Source organism: Diuraphis noxia, unplaced genomic scaffold (genome assembly GCF_037042655.1).
Source record: "Diuraphis noxia isolate RWA-SAM2 unplaced genomic scaffold, SU_Dnox_SAM2 contig0003, whole genome shotgun sequence".
Classification (NCBI taxonomy): Eukaryota; Metazoa; Arthropoda; class Insecta; order Hemiptera; family Aphididae; genus Diuraphis; species Diuraphis noxia.
The window spans coordinates 65099367-65121280 of record NW_028301713.1 but is presented as its reverse complement, the minus strand read 5'-3'; the positions used below and the strand labels follow the sequence as shown (position 1 = coordinate 65121280).

General features: G+C 27.0%; 1 protein-coding gene across 1 annotated transcript; it reads left to right on the top strand.

Moving 5' to 3' along the window:
- Positions 1-1218: 1218 nt before the first annotated feature.
- Positions 1219-21234, top strand: LOC107164325 (putative phospholipid-transporting ATPase IIB). The gene is made up of 19 exons (XM_015512103.2): positions 1219-1481; positions 1590-1765; positions 14723-14867; positions 14939-15052; positions 15110-15277; positions 15356-15598; positions 15661-15846; positions 15909-16030; positions 16099-16321; positions 16391-16578; positions 16656-16761; positions 16831-17169; positions 17239-17409; positions 17467-17655; positions 17733-17922; positions 17995-18235; positions 18510-18676; positions 18749-18952; positions 19164-21234. Exons 1-19 carry the CDS (start codon positions 1473-1475, stop codon positions 19295-19297), a joined length of 3315 nt encoding a protein of 1104 aa, XP_015367589.1. The 5' UTR covers positions 1219-1472; the 3' UTR covers positions 19298-21234.
- The last annotated feature ends 680 nt before the right edge of the window (positions 21235-21914 follow it).

Genomic DNA, 21914 nt, shown 5'->3' with positions numbered 1-21914 from the left:
GAGGTAAAATTTAAAATATCTAGCAGTTTTCAATAGCATCTGGAAAAAGAAACGAAAAAAGTGGATAAGTGGGTACCGTCCTACTTCACAGTAGGTAGTTGTCAAACGTGTCATTGTAATGGATATGTTATGTTTGTCAAATATTATTATATATAATTCAAAGATAAATAATTGAATTTGAAAAACGGTTATAATTGGAGACATAGTGTCATTCTAGCATAATTTTATAAATTTTAAAATTGAGCAGGTATTCATGGACCATAAAAATAATTTTTAAATTTTCTTATTATATCGGTGGAGGGGTGCTGCAGGCCTGCAGCTCCACTCCCCCCTAGCAACGTCACTGCTACAATTAGTTTTATGGTGAGGTCTGGTTTGGTCGAAAAATATCTATAATATGAAGGTCGCAACTTTTTTCTAGCCAATCGATTACAGTTTAATATTTTCTTAAGATATCTGCGGCTTTCAGTTTTCAGAATAATTCTTCAGTTCAGCGATGGCCTACTCGGGTATAATTATACATTCAGCATGGACTAGTGGACTATCCATGACAAAATATATCTATTCTATTTCAGTATTTTGTCATGTAAACATCGTAAACTGTTAAAGTGTACTCGAGGGAGGTGTAGGTAAGGGGGAATCGTACATGATATTAATCTAGCGCCACCTATAATTCAATGATAAGTCATTTACCAAATGCACGGACTACCATCACAGAACAATTATACAAATATATAATATTACGCTATTAATTGCTAGAACATTACTATACACACTACACACAGATTAATATTTATTTTTTTCATATACCTAATCTTTGCTTGTATAAGTTTGATGTTTGAAGGAATAATATGCATGTGGTAAGCCACGCTGCGCTAGACTAACTCACGTGACACGTACAACGTACTATTACCACAGAATATATGAAAAACATTTAAAAATTTTTTTTTAAATTCAAATACATTTTTCATAATTATTTTGTGCTATTACTATTCCCCCTTTTTACACCAGCTCTCTCACGGTCTCACGTGATCCCCCTGCAACTTCCTCCCAAACGTTTCAAATCCAGTATAAACCAATAAACCATAGACATATAAAACAATGGTAAAAACAGTATAAATCCGCGATATTAAGTTTGATATCAACGAGTCCGGCGCTTAACGTGATACGCCTAATCAGATATCTAACTCGTACAATTCGTACAAATAGTAAAACGATATTACGGACTGCAGGCTGTACGAGCTCGAATTTTCTGATTTTTGTGCTCTGAATTCGTAATAAATAATAATATTAAAAATATTTAACGATTGTTTTCAGTATTCAGTTGTTATTTTATACATTTACATTTTAATGTACGTGACCTATAGTGTACTATACATTTCCCGTGAAATGGACGGCCGGCATTCCATTCATTGATATGCTCATTAAAATGTTTATTTCGATTTTTGACAAATTGACTACATCTTACTTAAATGAAACGAGTGAGTATTCAGTATATCGAAATCATAGTAAACATAATTATACATTTGTAAGTCCCTCTGGTATTGCCAACTCCTGCTTAAATATGAATTTTTGTTTGTCACGTTTAGGTGAAAAAAAGTCTACAGACAGAGAGTATACCGTTGTTATTAAGCCAAGCGGAGAGACAGTTCGATGGAGATGACTCCGATTGCTTTTTGTCCAGTGATGACATGACGCCTTTTAAGAAGCATAACGTCTACTACAAAAGTAGATGGGCTAGGGTCTCTTCGCTCCTATTCTGTGGGTGAGTATTTTATAAATTACAATACTGTAGCAACGAACATTGGTGGATTTTTTTGAGTGTTTTGCAGTGTGTTTAGTTTGGCTTGGAAACATTTTAACTTTTGTGCCAAACTAATAGGTATATTTTATTATAATATTTGAGTATATTTAAGGTATGAATTTTTAAAAAAACTCATACAAATACAATATACAAAATACTTAATAGGTAAGTTGTATTTTTAAATTTAAAAAATGAAAAGCAATATATATACATATAATTATATGTATTTTACATCTCATAAAATAGTATCTATAAACTCAATTTATATCTCTGATTAAAGATTGCTATTAACTAAAAATAGTAAATTACAATTAATAACAGTAAATTTTGAATTAAAGAATAATAATAAAAAAAAAATTTTTAATAATTTAAAATAAAAACAAAACAATAGGTTTTTAGTTAGTTCTCCTGATTCATGAGTCTCGAGTAGTAACATTGATTGATATATTAAACATTGTTAAGTCTATGAATTATGAGTATCAACATAAAAAATACCTAGAAGTAGAATAGTAGAATATGCAATAATTAGCGTTGTAATATAGGTACCTAACCTAACCTATTATTAACTAAATTTAAAATAGTTTTTTTTTCATTTTACATGATTATGTATTTATGACTTGAGTTAAACTTAAAAAATAATAAGACATTCTTATTTTTATCATGGTTTTCTAATTGTAATAGGAACTATGGACAAAGATACATTACATACATTAGAATTAGATATACCTAATGTCATAATATTTTGTAATAATTTATGGGCTGGTCCAGTAAACTAGTCATCAATCGCAGACTGGTCTTTTGGCTGTATTATTATATAATTCGACCCTACATTATTTTTAAAAATAAAATGTTAAAATAGACAAAAATGCATCTTATAATATCAAGAATTTTGAATAGGTACCTACTGGATAATACACATAATGTTTATACCGAAAATTCACATTTTATTTTTGTTATCGGCTTATTTTATATAGGTTTTCAATTAAATCCCTATATAGGCATACCTTATCAATAATTATTTTATTTATTAATTTTTGTTAAAAGATGGCCTGAAATTTTAAAATTGCTGACTGGCCTGTTGCCTACCCAGTCCACCCCTGCGGATGGGAACAATGCACTAATCACTCATGTTTTGTCTCTCACTATTGTCTATTATTAATTTGATTGTTATTAACGGAACAACCAACAACATTTGTAAGTATAACTATTGTTGCGATTACTGAAATTCAAAACATCTCTAAGTGCTTTTTACTACAAGGAACCTAAAGATTTATCTCAGTTCTCAATCATTCACACATTCATCAATAATAATAGTATTACTTATTATACAGCTTTTTGGTACCTACTTGCGTTACTTAATTGTTCACTTTTTATTGAAAGTTGGAATAATTGTTATAAAAGTTTGAATAATGTAATTTATGTCATATGACTAGTTAATAAAAACTGCATAAAGAATATTGCATTATTTATCTATTGATATTCATTCTAAATTAATTCATAATGTATTATGGACTTGTTATATTAATGATTATAATAGTATAATAATATAACTTAATTCTGCGTGTAATGTCTAGATAATGATATATTAGATACATTTTTACAATGAAACCTCTTAATACTGGATTTTCTCGGTCTCTGACATTTTGTCTGTTATTCAAAGCGTTTAGATTGTAAAAGTTTGTAGTTTGTTTCTAAAAACATTTGGATAATTATTTTTATTTTAAAAGGATATTGCATCTAATCGGATCTGTATTTTTCGGTAGGGTTTTATGTTCATAAATTATTACTGTGAGTCAATTAATAGTAATAACACTAATAACAGTCTATTAGTCTATCGTATGGTTATTGGTTATAATCATGGCCTTTATTAAGTTCTTAAAGTTTTTTTAGTCGATAATCAGAAATAATGATCATATGGTACTCTTTTCTACTTAGTCACTAGATAGTGCCACCGGATCAATACTTTACAATATTAGAGCTTCACGGTAAAGTTGCCATTTTACCAGGCTTCATCTTATAATCTAAGACCACTCAATGCACAACATAGAAGATTATAGGTACCATAGAAGACAGAATATTAGAACAATAGTTGTAGTACTGAACGAGTAAACGTATTTCTTAGGGCCAGTAAGTTGTACCGTCTCTGATTAAAGTTAACCGGAGTTTAATCGGCCGAATTTGCACGGTTAAATATCTGTTATCAGCTGATTAAGCGTAATCGAAGTTTAACCGTAGACGGTACAACCACAGAATAAGACAACTTTACTGGCCCTTATTCCCTTATTTCATCAGTAAACAAAAACAAAATCACGGCAACGGAGGCATTGATCATGGAGGAACCGGCGACGGTGATATTAAAGCGGCGAAACGCGTTCATGCCATGAATTGAACCTTGACATTCGCGCTCGTTGATAATATCGACTCGTCAGTTGGTTGGTCGGTGATTCGCCTGCGCCAAAGAATGAGAACGGGACTCTGTCCGTAGGTTTGTTGCCGCCGCCACGTCCTATTGCCCCTCCGAACATTTCTCCTTCCCCGCCAAAACTACTCGGCAATCGTCGGCCGTCTCGGCGTCGCCGCCGCTAAGCTGCGGTGGCGGTTCACTGTTCTGGCAGTTCACTTGTTCACTATTTAGTGTCCGTCCGATCTGCCGTCGAGCGTGTTATTTTATTACGAAATAGTTGTTGGTTCGTCCATATCGTATTGTACGACGACTCTTTGTGAGCGCCTTGAAAACGATTTGCGCGTCAACCGAAAAATAAATTGATATTTGCGACCCAAAAAATAACGATCTTGATATTTTTCTCGTCGCCTGTTACCCATATTGGCGCGTGTACGATCTATATTTTATTTTCTGCCGTGCACCTCGTAGAACTTTGTGTAGGTCGTCAACGCCGCCGCTGTCTATAACGGGCGCAATCGCAGAATTATGTGATTGATTTTATGGATTCGCCCGCTGGTGCAGGTGTCTGTTTGGTGGAAATGAACTCGTCTTCCTCCACGACCACTCTAACCGTCAAAGAGGACATTCCGCTTTTGAACAAGCCTCGGGAAACCAATAACGTCTTCAACAGGTTTGAATGAAACACTGTAACACCTCTCTCTGCCACCCACCTATCGAAATCTCCCGTTGTCCATATTGCGCAATTGTAAATGATAATAAATTTAACAAACAAATTTTTTTCATGCACCTATTCGTCGATCTTTTATTTACATTGACCCGAGCCAGTTGTATCTGGAAAATATCTCTCAGGAAAAACGTTTATACAGTCTTCACAGCCCCTTGTAGTTTTTACAACAATTATTACCGTCGAGGCCTCAATATTACCGGTTTCTCCTGCAATATTTTTATATGCTGTAGTGTTTGTCATTTCGGTGGTAACTCTACTAGTCAATTGTGATAATTTAGCAGTTTTTACGTTCACAAACATACCTTTAACAATTTTTTCTTCAATCATTTGTTTTGTAAAATGTCTAGTTCGTTCATATCTAATTGATATTAAACCCATTGAATATACAAAAATGTAGTATTCATCTAATGTTAATTTATTATAGATAGGTACATCTAAAAGTTAAAGAAGTTTAGAATATTGTCATTAGATAATTTTTATATTTTATTTAAATTTGAATGCATTTAGATATACATATTATTTATTGCTATAGGTTGGTACCTAATTAATTGGCCACATGTTCAAACAATACCTAGTTCCCAGATATTATTTATCCCCACAATAATTTGAAACGAAAAGGTTCCTTATTTTATAGTATGAAATAAAATTACTAATTTAATTTGCTTTCCTCTTAATATTTTTACTGTAATAATACTAGATTCTTAGCTATTCATTGACTTTTAAATTTACTAATAATTATTTTGGTTTTATGCAGCAATGATTAGTAAAACTTAAGCGGTGATAATATATCGGTATCCACTGTAAGTGGGTTAAACTGTTTTTATAACTTGCTTTTCATTTTTCCCATTCATAAATTCTCACAATATATTGGTCAATCTTTTTCAGGCATATTAAGGAAATTGATTGGATATCACCACAACATAGTTTTTGTGGATATTTATTATACATGGAAAAGTGGACAAAAAGTGGTTAAGGGGCATGAATAGGCTTCGCAGTCTATATTTTCTCGTATTTTCTGCATTTTTATAACACTGCGGGTGTCCTGGAAATAATAGTAACATTGCTTTACGTAGCAAGTATTTTCAAAATAATTAGGCTAATATCAATAATTATATATAACTATATATAGAATATATGTCGTAGCCACTTCGTAAAATCGATCTTTTCATGAGATGGAAATAAGTTTTTTACACTTGTTAAAGTTCAAGAATATTTCACAAAATGGTCACTCAAATTTAACATCGGCTATATTTTTAAATGATGTGAACCATTTAATGGAAACCAAATGTCAAGTTTGATTATATCCATTAACCTTGTATCCATGTAAATTGTCAAATAATACAATAAATAGGTACTATTTAAATTATTCTGTATGATTATTATAATACAATATTACTAGATTATCTTGATATGTAGATGGTATTTGTCGGTTTTAATAAAAGTCATAATCATATATGCATTTTGGTAATACCTTGATGTTAAAGCAGTCTATAGTTGCTGTGTGAATTATTCGCTCACATTCTATTCTTACGATTAGTATCTCTAGGTCAACTGTTTCCATTACGCGGGCCACATGCGGCCTGCACTTAAATTAAATTGTACAAATCCGGAGTTCAAAAAAAACTTCTGTCAATCATGAACTTTTCTGACAAAATATCTTGTCTCATTTTATTATTATTTTTTTTTTTTACTATTCTTCACTAAATTCAGTAAACAGTTGTACATTGTTATATTATTAATTATTATCATTAAAAAAGTAAGTATAAAGTACTATTATTAAATAGTTTTCAAGTCATCCAAGCTCTCTCATGTATCCCTCTATCTATTGTGCTTATTGTAAAAATATAGGTAGTCTACAGATTGTACAAATTAAAATAAATATTATTAAAAAAAAATGTAATTGGCCTGCAAACGATTTTCAAAAATTATATTTAGCCTTTTCTGAAGTCCTAGTGAGGAGCGCTGCTCTAGGTGATATATATTGAAAATAGATGAATTTAAAGCCCAGTAAAAAGCCAAAAACGCAAATTGAATCGATAATTGCAAAAATTAATGATTTAGTACTTACAATATTACTAAGTTAATTAATTTGTGTTCTCTTCTATTGTATGATATTCTGTTTACACGAGGTTCCTACATGAGAGTAATACTTTTAAAATTACACTAACAACTACTCGACTACTACTAACTAGTAACAACATATTTTTTTTAACGAAAACTTTATAATTTTACTTGATTTATTACCTATTATTTAATGGGTTTATTTAATTAATATTAATTTGTACTTTATTTTTTTACTTTTTTGTAATCTATTTGTTTCTTTTAAAGGTAGTTTAAAATATAACAGTCATTTTTACCATTCATTTTTCTGCTCTAATTAATAAAATTTTTTATAATATTGTTAATAAATTAATAGGTATGATATTAACCTTATTACTATGCATAACAATCAAAGTTGAATTTACAATTATTTCAATTTTTAGTACACAAGGTGGAAAACATTACTTGATGTTAAATTTAAGTGACCATTTCGTAAAATATTTTTGAGTTTCACAAAGTGTAAAAAATGTGTTTTGATTTTATGAAGTGGCTACAACATATATTAATTGTGAAACTTCTGATTATCTAACTTACGCTTTAATAATTAAAACAAATTATTGAAATTAAATATTGGTTTTTATGTCTATTAGTTAATCAAACTAATCTTCCATGTCTGGAAGTCAATTATTATCTATTGGAATTATTGAAAAGGTATATTTTATTGGTATTAAGTACTAATTGAAATATACTTTTTGCTATATATATATATTTTAATTTATTAAGTAGGTATCTATCTAAATTTCTTTCAACGGTTTTAACAAATAAACTTTTAACTTATTGACTACAAGTGAATACTTACATAGTTTTAAAATTAAACTCTTTGTTTTATTCATACATTGATAATCATAATACGAGTAATAATATTAATCAAGTATTCAAGTGTCAAGACTTACATTTGTAAGTGCATTTATATTTGTAAAACACATATTTGAGACCTGACTGAAGACAAATTAGTTTCATATGTAGATATTAAATTTAAAATTATGTTGGTATCTTCTTTTAAATATACCATGTTAGCATGTTTGTATTCTATTATTATTATTATAAAATACATATATTTGTAGCTCTAATAACATATTTCAAACAATTTTAAATAGAATTAAAATATAAACTTATCTACTAAAATACTATACTTATTTCTGACAAGGAAATCAATAATGTAGCCTAATGCCAATTACTTATTAGTTATCTGCTTAATGAATTACATTTATTTCATACTTCAAACATTTTTGTTCCTAGATTCAAGTTAACTTTTTTATATTTTGACTGATTAAATTATATAAAATATTCCGATGTATTATTCATGTGGTATCAATAAAATAAAGTCATAAATTCATCAAATATAATTCATTTAGGTAAAAATGTACCCCCATAGAACTCAGTTGGTTTCTACCAGTTTCTACTTACTATATCATATAATATTATAATTTTATTAAACAACATTATTATATAATCATTTTTAAATACCTTAAGAGGGCACAACACCCGTATTTGTTATCTCAGTCTTTCAAACACGTAACATAGCAAATTTGTGCACAACAGTTCACGTTTTACTCCATTAGCTTAAAAATTAGAGTAAATAGACCTATTATGAAACTTGATGTTAAGAACATTATCTGTGTTTTGTTGGAAGTATTTTTACGATAATTCAGTTATTAAGCGAGTTATGTGCATTTTTAGTTTACAATTTATTATGCATGTATAACTCACTTAAAAACTGAAGTATCGTAAAAATACTTCCAACAAAACACAGATAATGTTCTTACCATCAAGTTTCATGATAGGTCTATTCACTCTAATTTTTAAGCTAATGGAGTAAAACTTGAACTGGTGAGCGTTAATTTGCTATGTTATGTGTTTGTAAGAATGAGACAACAAATACAGTTGTTGCGCCCTCTTAATTAATAGATACTTAATGTAACAATACCTATGTAAATATGTATTGAGCAAACCCTTGAATAAACTTAAATGTTTTAAATTCATTGATATTTATTTCAATTATATTTTTACTTTATTTTTATAATGTATAATACCTAATAAAATACAAATGTGTATTTTAATGATACTTAAACATATAAAGTCTATACTCTTTTTAATAATGTTAGGTAAATGATTTTTAAATAAGTGATGGTTAGACTTATGTCTACTAAATATATTGATTTGATACAATATTTATAAAATTAAGCTAGAATTTTTTCTATCAGGTAGTCATATAATTGTTTACACTTAGGAAGGGAGGAGATATGATGAATGTGTCATACACTCATAACTACATGGGAATAAATAAACAGTATTACAGTAATATGTGACTCGTATGTGACTATCAATATTGGTACTTTATCTTTATATTGTAAAATATTTTGTCTATTCTATACCAGCTGTAAGTAAATTATAATAATTATATTTTTTAAGCTTTCAAGCCCTATTTTATGGATTTTGATATATTTTATTAGTATACATTTGAAAAATGGCTTAATTTGTATGTCAAACAAAACAAAGTAATATAATATGCACCTACTTGTCTTATATAATATTTGTAATATTTCTATTAATGACAAATGTATAATGAATTAATTAATTTAGAATATATTGCAATTACATTTATCAAATTTTAATGTTAGGTACATAAAATTTATTATTTTAATATATTTTGTAGGTATCACAATGCATAACTTTATATTTAAACATATGATAGTTATTCTTTTTACCTACTAATAATTTAAATTCTATTCCCTATATACATTTTTTAATTTTTAAAATAAGAAAATTGGAATACAATTGTAATTAATGAGCTCATTAATATATTCATGTGTATATATGTTTAGATAAATTTTACATGTAAATGTACTAAAAATAAAAACCAAATAGGTTCTTATTTTATCATTTTGTTATAAAACAGTATAGGTACATAATATAATATAATATAACCTCTTTTATGTTGTAGTAGATCATTCTCAAAGTTTTTTTTCTTTATTTATATATACACAATCTGTTCCTAAAAGGTACAATAAGAGTATTTACTATAAGTTAAATTAGTAACATGAGAATTTGATAAAAGAAGCCACCCAATGATGACACTTTTAGTTTTGAATTAATATTTTAACCAAAGAAATAAAATTTTTTTTTCTATGTTAAAAGATCTCTACACCATTTGCGTTTTAAGCGTCTTGGAGGATTTCCAGGAATAGCATTTGTTGAGAGAGCTTTAATAAGAGGATTGGAATGAGAGGATAGACGATTGTGGAATCTGTTATAGTAAATTATTGCTTCTTCTTTCACAGATTTAATTTTCAAATCAGTGTGGAGGGTATGATTTGAAACATATGGGGGGGGGGAGTTTGTTAGTTTTCTTAAAGCAATGTTTTGGAAAGCCTGGATTCGGTTTATATTCGATTTTTTAGCATTTCCCCAGAGTTGGAGACCATAAGTCCAAATGGGTTTGATAAGGGTTTTATACATTAGAAGTTTCATATTTAGGTTTGTGTGTATTCTCAAAGTTAATCATATTTTATTATAATTCATTGAAAATTTGAGATTCAAACAAAATTAAATATTAATTCTTAAATTTTAAGTTTTTGTATTTACTTAATGTTTAATATAATAATATGTTTAGTTTTAGCAATGAACTAGTGTAGTAGGTACTTAATTAATTAAAATTAAAATTTACTTTATGTAAATATTATGAATATTTAGTACTTTACAGAATTACTGTTATAAGACACCATATTTTTGACTTATGATTTTAAATAATATTATTTACACTAAACTTACTACATTATTTAACTTTTAAAATTATATTATATTTAAAAATATTGAATTTGAATTTGAAAGTAATGTCTTAGTTACAAGTTACTAAATATACTTTAAATATTCTAATTAGTATATTATTGATACAAGAAAATGTGTTAAAATCATTTTAAATGTCATACCTATTGAAATGTAAGAAGAATGTCATGGTATACAATATACATCATAAAAAAAGTTCAAAACCATAAATATTTCTCTCCATTTTTAGTACACATTACACAGATATAGTATACACAAAAGTATTTAGTCATTAAAGGGATGAAATTCAATTTGTCTAAAGTTAAGAACTCAGATACAACAACTATATAGAATTAAAGTTACAAGAAATTGATCTTAAATAATACTAGATACATTATAATACACTAAATTTAAAATAACAATAAATTACTATTTGCATGAACAATGATGTTGGGACTTATTTTTGCTTTTGGGTAGCTACTGTTGTTAATCATTTGGGTTGTGCAAACCAAGACCAGTTTTTATTTGCTGCTCAGTTTATTCTTAAATGGAATAGAGCTTAGTGATCATCAAATAATTTACAAAATTCATAAAAATGTAAAACCAATTTCTTAGGAGGACATTGTATCTGCATGTATTATATCCACGTTACTTAAGCATAACCGCATAACATACCTAGTTAATTTTACGTTTAGATGAATCAATTTTATCCTGTTTTTTTTTTATATATTAGAGTGAATTGATCTGTTATAAAGTTTAAAGTTATGAACATTATCTAGGGCTTCATTGACGGGGTTAGGTTAAGTTAAATTGTTTTTATGCTTCAAAATGAAAGTATACAAAATGTTATGGGTTCTAGGTAATAAGCTCACTTTTAAATGTGATCAATTCACTTTCATTCATCATAATAATTAAACTTATTCTTCTTAAATTAAAATTTACTAAGCTGGTATGCAGGCGGATATAACACATGCAGTTAGGTAACATAATAATAAAAATATCATTTTAAAAATATGGTTAATTTATTTGTATGTAAATATTCATACTGTTATTATTCCTACCAAATCAATAAAAAGATGATTTATATACAAACGAATATAATAAAAGTATATCAGTAATAGGTAAATATGTTAAAATAGAAAATAAAAGTATAAGAAATAATGATGTTTTGTTTCATTTACATTAACTCAGAACTCTTTATTATGATATTAATTTTTATTTTATTTTATGACAAGCTCGCAAATCTTATTAGTAATAGGAAAGAAAAAGTTACTTATTTGATAGTCTTAATTTTAGTTCTTAAAATATATTATTTTTTTCCTGAGTGACCCTGCAAATGTTGTTGCATGTTTCCTTTTACTTGGTTACATTTTATAAATTAGTCATCTTGTTATTTATTATAAAATAAACATAAAAAAGTTATCCCGCATGAGTTACATATATTATATTATTGTGTGTTGTCTTATTTCAAATGAGACCTCACCCAAAAGCTTGATATTCAATTTTTAAAAATATACAATTTATAATAAATAAATTAAACTATTGTCATTTAACACAATTATGATTTATCAAGATTATAAGATGAAGTATAAAATAATGTTCCAATTTCCAACGTAATTCTATTAGGTTGAAAGAATTTTTGGATAAATTATCGAGTAAAATATTGTTTTTTTTTTATTTGTATTAAGTATTAAGTATATTAAGGTACCTAATATAAAATCATTAAATATCCATTAAATTAATTTGTTTCTCCTTATTATTTTAAAAGTTTGACAAAAGTACCTAAGCCATAATAGTGCTTTGACAAGTTTGTCGTATTTCATGGAGTTTGTGTCCTATTATTTCAGATTGTGACACATTCTCCTGCCTGTTTATATTTTTACAGTCATGACAGAAGAGAAAAAAAGTAAATTAAGGTAGGATCCCAATTTGGTTTTTTTACTAATTTAATATTATGATAGCCTAACTATAAATTTTAAGTTAGGTATGTCAAGACCTAGCTGGGCTAACAAATATCAAAAAGGGTGAGCAAAAATTAAGAATGATATTTCCTATACTGTTAAAATTTATAATATGTAAATGTATACCCATTTAGATAAATTCTGTCTTTAGATATTCCTTAACAGTAGAATTTGTATTATTATTATTGTTAATTTTAATTTATGTAATAGGAACCCATATTTATTTTAGAGATAGGATGTAATTTAAAAATTGAATCTTAGATTGATGTATGTATTCAAAATATGTACTATCTTATATTAATAGTGTTATTTGTAGATTACAATTCTACATATTCATATTTTTTCTCTTTACGATTTCATATTTTCATATATTTTATAAATATTACCTACTATATTATTATTAAATTATAACTTTAAACAATAATTTATCATCAAACTGTTTCTCTACCTGTTTATATAATTAAAATATTTATTTTTACAGTTTAAATTTGGATTAGTTAATTCAAAAAAAAAAATTATAGCTCACCCTTTTTAATTTTTTTGTTTTGTAGTCGGCTGTTTAAGGTTAGGTGAACCTAACCTAATCTCATATAAAGCACGACTAACACCAGAACTTACATACATTTTAATTTTTTTAAGAAAAATTACTACAATTAAATGTATTACTAATTTAATTTTACTATTGAAGTGATAGCGTGTTTATAAACATATCAAGCTTATACTTAGTATTATATTATCAATGTAGTGATTTATTTTTTATGCTTATGTAGATATATTTGCTTAATTTTTTTTATTAAACCTTCACTAACTTAAGGATATTTAAATTGCTTAGCTTTTTACATAAGTTAGCTTTTTGCATGTATTGTTTTGTTTTTAAATGGGTAATTTAATATTAATTGCATGCTAAAATAAAATTTACTAAGAATAAAAGTAATATAAATAATAGGATTTGTAATAAAATACTTAAGGACGTATCATGCGTAAAAGACATTTCATACATCATACCTTTCTAGATATATTTAAAAAAAATTAATTCTAGGATTATTTACATTATGAATCTATGTTGGTGATACATTTTTTTATAATTGTGTATACATATATATTATTCCTACTAATTTTTGATTGTTGGTTCTACTATGTGAAATGTTTGGGATTATAATTAATTTTTCTTATTTTATAATTATATAAAATAAATATTTTATCTTACTTTAAGTTTTAAAATTCTAAGTTTTGAAATAATAACAAAACTAAAATAATTCTGGAAGTTTTTAATAGTTTCATATTGAGATTAATAAATGTTGATATAATATAAATTACAGTGATAATAATTGGTCATTATTTATTATCAATAATTAAATATAGCATAATTAAATCAATGTTAATATTAGGACATTTTTAGTTTATGTCGGTTTTGAAATTATATATATTGGAACATTTTTTATCTTATTTTATAAATTGCTTTTAATTGTATTTCAACAAAATAATATTTTGTTAATTTTGTTATTTATTTCTAGAAAATAAACTAACATGTCTTGATCTAAATACATTTTTATTATTTCTTATCTAATGTAACTTACAATTTGAAAATATTATTAATACTCTTTTCTTATTATACAGTCTTCTTTTGACCATTTAAAATCATTCTATTCAATTGTGAATGTCAATACAATCTTAAAAAGTGGCCTAATAAGTTACTTTAAAATAAAAAATCCAATGTATGAATATTTACTTATTTCATTAGTTTATCATTTGGACTCATTAGTTAGAACTTATAAGAAATAACTTTTATTTTTAATGAATAATGTATCTAGACAATATTAAGATATTGACCAGTTATTATTATCAAAGTCTGAATGGATTGTCTTAGGCTGTAAAATATGTATGGATATTTTATATTATTGTATAATATATAATACCTATATACTATGTAAAGTATTGTTAGATATACATTTTTTCAACAGATTTTGCCAATGGATTTGGCAAAAATGTTTCCGCAAGAAGGAACTTACTTCAAGAACTATTGTCATTGGGAAACAAAGCACCGAAAAGTATTCCCCAAATGTCATACGCAATCAGAAGTACACCATAATCACATTCCTCCCAAAGGTTTGAAACTTTATACCTTGATATTTTAATCTAACTTATCAATTAAAATTATATTTTAAATGTATTTCTAGGTGCTCTATCAACAGTTCAAATTCTTCTTGAATCTTTATTTTCTTCTGATGGCTATGAGTCAATTTGTACCTGAACTACGATTAGGATACCTCTACACATATTGGGGACCACTGGTATAAGCATAGTAAAAAAAAAATATCAATTTTATTAAATAGTATTTTATGTTGTAGATATTTGTATTGGCTGTCACATTATTTCGTGAAGGTGTTGATGATATTCGAAGGTGGCAAAGAGATGAAGAAGTAAATTCACAAAAATACAAACGTCTAATACGTGGAAAGGATCACAATATTGGTACTGAATATGTTTCATCATCAAAACTCAAAGTTGGAGACTTAGTAAGTTTTGTTTTTTGTAATTATTAATAATATATAATAATATATAGCTAAAAAAGTTTTATTCAATTTAATTATTAGGTGCTGGTAGAAAAAGATCAAAGAGTTCCAGCTGATATGGTATTATTAAGAACTACTGAAAAATCTGGTGCTTGTTTTGTACGAACTGATCAAATGGATGGTGAAACTGATTGGAAACTACGTCTTGCTATTGGAGATACTCAAAAATTAGATTGTGATGCGCGTTTATTTGATATTACAGCTACTATTTTTGCTGAAAAACCTCAAAGAGATATTCACAGTTTCATAGGAACATTTAGAAGAGTAAAAGAATCTATTATTCTATTATAATTATTAAATCATTAATTTTTTTTTTTATTATTTAGCAAGATAACGGGGAAGAAGTGAGTCTTGATGTAGAAAATACATTATGGGCTAACTGTGTTGTAGCTAATGGTTCAGCACTTGGTGCTGTTGTTTATACTGGTGCTGAAACCAGATCTGTTATGAATAATTCTCAGCCTCGAAGTAAAGTTGGACTTCTAGATATAGAAATTAATCAGTTAACTAAGGTATTATTGGCATTTTTTTTATTTACATATACCATATATCTACATAATATTTCAATTTTTAGCTACTTTTTTGTGCTGTGGTTGGTCTGGCCTTTGTAATGATGTGCTTAAAAGGTTTTAGTGGTCCATGGTATCGTTACATGTTCAGATTTGTATTACTATTCTCATACATTATACCAATCAGGTTAGTTAACATAACTTAATTCATATTAACAAAAATAATAATGTACTTATTTTTGTTTCTTAATTTAGTTTGAGGGTAAATTTAGATATGGGTAAAGCATTCTATTCATGGTCTATGCAAAGGGATGAAGAAATGCCAGATACAGTAGTTAGGTGTACAACAATTCCAGAAGAACTGGGACGGATATCATACTTATTTTCAGATAAAACTGGGACACTTACTCAAAATTCAATGGTATTTAAACGACTTCATTTAGGAACTGTTTCTTATGGTGCTGAATCTTTTGACCAGGTAAGATTAATTAATTTATACTTTTATGATTAATATTTAGGTATGATATCTATTATATTATTGTTGTAGGTTGCTGAACAACTAAAAATGACCTTCTGTGGAGCAGTTGAGCCTACACATAATCGTAATTTGTCTCAGGGATCAACATCATTTAAGATAAGACGCTCCGAGCAAACTCGTCTTCATGATGCTGTTAAAGCTATAGCACTGTGTCATAATGTGACTCCCGTTATTGAAAATAATATGCAGGGCAATATGTTAGTTTAATTTTTACAGATAAATAATTAAAATTAATTTTGTAAATAAAATAATTTATGATTATGTTTGATTTTAGTACTGATAGTCCAGTCGAACTCAGATCTGAAGCTGATCAACACTATATTAAAGAAAGTCTACTTTCTCGTTCACAATGTACTTATCAAGCGTCTAGTCCTGACGAGGTATAAATTTATATTAATTGAAATCTTAAAATTATGTAATTTAAAAAAATTGCATAATGTTTGTCATAGATTGCATTAGTGAAGTGGACTGAAGATGTAGGTTTAGCTGTAATAAAGAGAGATTTGACATCACTTCAATTACGTACGTCTGCCGGAGATATACTTAATTATACAATATTACAAATGTTTCCGTTCACATCAGAAACAAAACGAATGGGGATAATTGTTAAAGATGTAGCTTCTGGAGATATTACATTCTATTTAAAAGGGGCGGATGTAGTTATGTCATCTATTGTTCAATACACAGACTGGTTGGAAGAAGAATGTGGAAATATGGCACGAGAAGGTTTACGTACGTTGGTAGTGGCTCGAAAAAATTTAACTGAAGAACAATACTTGGAATTTGAAGTGTGTATTGCTTATCTATAATTTCAAATCATTTTGAGTAGACCAAATTTTATATTTTTATTTTTCCAGTCTCGTTTGAATTCTGCAAGGTTAGCTGTCACAGGCCGTGCTCAACGAGTAGCAACTGTAGTGGACACTCTAGAACGTGAAATGGAGTTATTGTGTGTAACAGGGGTGGAAGATAAACTTCAAGTTAATGTCCGTAGGACCTTAGAACTATTAGGAAATGCTGGAATTAAAGTAAGAATAATTTTAATAAAATATAATTGCTTGCTAAACAAATTAATATTTTATTAGATATGGATGTTAACTGGAGATAAGCAAGAAACTGCCACTTGTATTGCTAAAAGTTCTCGTCTTGTTTCAAGAACTCAAGAATTATTTATTTTTAATCCAGTACATACAAGAACTGAAGCACATCAGCAATTAAATGCTTTTAGGAAAAAACAAGATTGTGCCCTTGTTATTACTGGTGATTCGTTAGAAGTATGTTTAATAATAAGTTTAAAAATTAAAAATTTTTATGTTTGTATTGTATATCAATTTTTCCCTTTGTTTTTAAGATTTGTCTACAATATTATCAAACAGAATTATTGGATGTTGCCTGCCGTAGTCCAGCTGTAATTTGTTGTCGATGTTCTCCAACCCAAAAAGCACAAATTGTTACTTTAATTAAGTTACATACTGGAAAAAGAACTGCAGCTGTTGGTGATGGAGGAAATGATGTTTCCATGATTCAGGCTGCTGACACGGGTATAAAATAATTTGTTGTTATAATTTATTATGGAAATCCAACAATTTTATATTTTTAATTTTTAATTTTAGGCATTGGTATTGCTGGTGTGGAAGGCCGACAAGCATCTTTAGCTGCAGACTTTTCAGTACCACAATTTTCACACCTTTCTAGACTACTCATGGTACATGGTCGTTACAGTTATAAACGATCCGCCTCACTTAGCCAATTTGTCATCCATAGAGGTCTTATCATATCTACTATGCAAGCAATATTTTCAGCTGTATTTTACTTCTCATCAGTTACACTGTATCAAGGGTTCCTTATGATTGGGTAAGATTGGAATTATCCAGTGCCTATTATTGTAAGATACACTATGCTATGTGTCATACATAATTAATTAATAGGTAATGGTGTGTTTCGAAATTATAGTGTATTCAATAATAGTCATGTATAATTTATTTATGATAAATAAATATTAGCATTCGTAAAATATATTAAAATTAAAATGGTAAAAGTTGGTTTGGTTACGTATATGCTGAACATGGGCCCTAGATTTTTAAGTTAATTACAAGAATCTATTACTTAAGTCGCTTATTAATTTCAGGTATGCAACACTGTACACCATGTTCCCTGTATTCTCCTTGGTACTTGATAAAGATGTTTTGTCTAAAATTGCATTAACTTACCCTGAACTTTATAAAGAACTGAGTAAAGGACGGTCGTTATCTTATAAAACATTTTTCATTTGGGTTTTAATAAGCATTTATCAAGGTAAACTTAAACAATATATACATATTATAATACTTAAATACAGTTTAACAAACCTTTTCTGTGTTTTGGCAGGTGGTGTAATAATGTATGGAGCACTGTTTTTGTTTGAAGATGAATTCATTCACATTGTTGCCATTAGTTTCACAGCTTTAATTCTCACAGAACTAATCATGGTTGCATTGACAGTGCGCACATGGCACTATTTAATGCTGTTAGCTGAACTTTTTAGTTTAGCTGTTTATATTTTATCATTAATCTTACTCAAAGATTATTTTGGTTAGTATATATTTTTTTTAAATTCATTCAAATTAAATAGTCAAATTCATTCAAATATATTTTTACTATCATCATAGTACACTAACAACATTATTGCACATGATATATAAAACTATACAATATTTCATACAAAACAGTTATATTTGACATTGTTATAAGCAAATTAGACTATAATATAATTATTAACACAACCATTTGTTTATTTGTTTAGATTCTCATTTCATACAAACCGAATCATTCCTATGGAAAGTCACTGTGATTACACTGGTCAGCTGTTTACCGTTATACATTTTAAAGTTCTTAAGGAAAAAGTTTTCACCACCCAGTTATTCTAAATTATCATAATTGCTTAAAAGATGAAGGTAGTCAAAATGGAATTATAATTGAGGAAATTAAACAAAATTGATAAATTTACTTGGATGTTAGTCTCAAAATCAGTTTCAAGTTTATTATTCTATTAACTCCTCTATTATAAAAACCAATTTTTATCTCCTTATAATACATTTAAATATAAAAAGCACAATTGATACCGAATAAATTAAATAAAACACTTAAAATGTATATTTTAATCATATATTTTTTTATTACAAAATTATAGTATTATCATCATCAAAATAATCTTATTATTATAATGTTATTTTTTGATTTAAGTTAAAACTATTTCAAATTATCATCATTTATGTTATTTTTTAGTTTTGTTTTATAGAATGATAATGATTATCTATGAGCGTGATTCATAATTAAATCAATAAAGTTTTTATTAGTTCAGCTATTATTCTGTAAAATTCTTTTATTAATTCACTTATTCACCCTTGCAAATACTACATTTCAAATAATTTAAAAATTAAAATGTTTAATATAAATTTCTTATTTGAATTATAATATATTTGATGCAGGGTTTGTGTACTGCAGTTTATATAAATGATCTTAATTTATGATAAGATCTATATTAATGTACGTCACCTTTTAATATTCTTATGTGAATTTTTTTTTACATTTTGACTTAATCTTGACATTTGAATGATTTGTAGGATTGCCATTCATCTTATTTAACCTGGTCTATTGTTTTTTTAAATACAATTTAAATTTTTGATTAGATTATGATCAACTGATCACATGGAAGCTATTTCTATATTATTTATACCATCTAAGAAAAAGTGAATTTTTGGCGATGGTTGTTTATTGTTAAAGAGTAATTGTTTAATTTTTATTTAATTGTATCTATTTTAAAATGATGCTAATTGATTTTACCTTGTTATTAATTATACATGTGTAGAGATTTTATATTCCTTTAATTTGGAAAATGGTTTCAGTGGGATGCATAAGGAGAGGTTTTTTTGAAGTTTCAATTATAATTACAATTAATTAATATTTTGAATAAAAAAAATATGGTGACCATGTGTACTGATGCATCTTAAGCAATTAATATCTTTAAGGCAATAATACAAATCTTCAAAAAAATTAAATATTTTCACAGAATGCAAGTTTTTCCAACATTGTAGGTTTAAATTCTGAAAATAATTCATTGCTCAACATCATTTGAAAACTAGATATTCTATTTAAAGTATTGGAAGATATTTTAAAATTGTACTGACAATTATCTTTTGAAATTAATAATATTGTTAATATCTAAAAAGTTCAATTGATAGCACATCATTTAAAACTTGATAAGTGTTTTTTTTTCAGATATTTAAGATTTTATTTCTTTAATATATAAGTATAATGTGTTTTAAAAAGATATATATTTAAAGCCTATTACTGAGTAAAAAAAATATATATGTTATAAATTAAAATGTTATTATTGAATAATATATAGTTTATTAAATGTTCCTGAAATAACAATATCAAATGTACGGTCTGACATCATTTGGTTAATCTTGATATATTTATTTATCTTCATCAATATTTGGATTAATTTTTAACTCTCCATTAAATTAAGCACATCAATTGTACTGTGTTAAGTTGATATAACTAATATAATTCTAATGAATGATGAAAAAAGAAGAACTACCTATGCATTTGAGACATACAATTACAAAATATGTAATTTCTAAATATAATTCGTACCCATAAAAATTTAAATTTTGTAAACACAGTGCTAATAGTGTATTTGTCTGTGAATACGTACTTGGTGATCATCTTAGAGAATAAGTGAATATGTTATAATAGAGGAGAAATTAGATGAATTAGAACTATTAATTTTATTTTATTTTTTAATATTTGTTTATTATCTTCATCCATGGTTGTGTTGTTCTATACATTTGATTTTTTTTTTTTTGTTATCTACATAGTTGTAGTTTACCCTCACATTGCTTGAAAATTAAAATGATTTTGTTACCCACCACAATATTTTGAAGTACTTATCCTTAATACATTTATATTCATATATAAGTACCAATCAATTTAATAATATTTAAATCTACCTACTATCATATTGTTATGTTTAAAAAAGTATTAGAAAAATAAATATTTATTATTATGTGTAAGTTATGAATTATAATTAATGATAATCAATGTTTTTGTGTCATAGTGTAAAATTGAAATATATATATACGTATATTATATAATTATATATATATATATATATATATATATATATATATATATATATGGTCATAAAAAAATATACTAATAGTACCTAAATTGTTTGTTATTAATATTTGATACTTTTTAATACGCAATTATAACCTAACCTATGGTTTCCATATAACATATTTTTCAATGTAAATTTTAATGTGAGGCGCTTGAACGAGCGAGGCCCTGGAAAAATGTTCCGCTTTGCTCCCCCTCCCCCCCCCTTAACGCTGACTGGCGGTTAGAATTTAATAAAATATTTAAACATGTACACTTGATATACTTTGTAATATTATAAATCGAAACAGTTTGTCTTCACTTAGTATCGCTTTTCGTTTCCAATAATTAATCACTGAATTCGACAGTGACCTAGTGTAATGTTTAATGG

Bases quoted from the DNA above. Each gene is read 5' to 3' on its own strand.
- LOC107164325 (XM_015512103.2), top strand. The intron at 15,278-15,355 runs GTAAGTTTTGTT...TTTAATTATTAG, and splicing joins AACTCAAAGTTGGAGACTTA to GTGCTGGTAGAAAAAGATCA. The intron at 16,762-16,830 runs GTATAAATTTAT...TGTTTGTCATAG, and splicing joins AAGCGTCTAGTCCTGACGAG to ATTGCATTAGTGAAGTGGAC.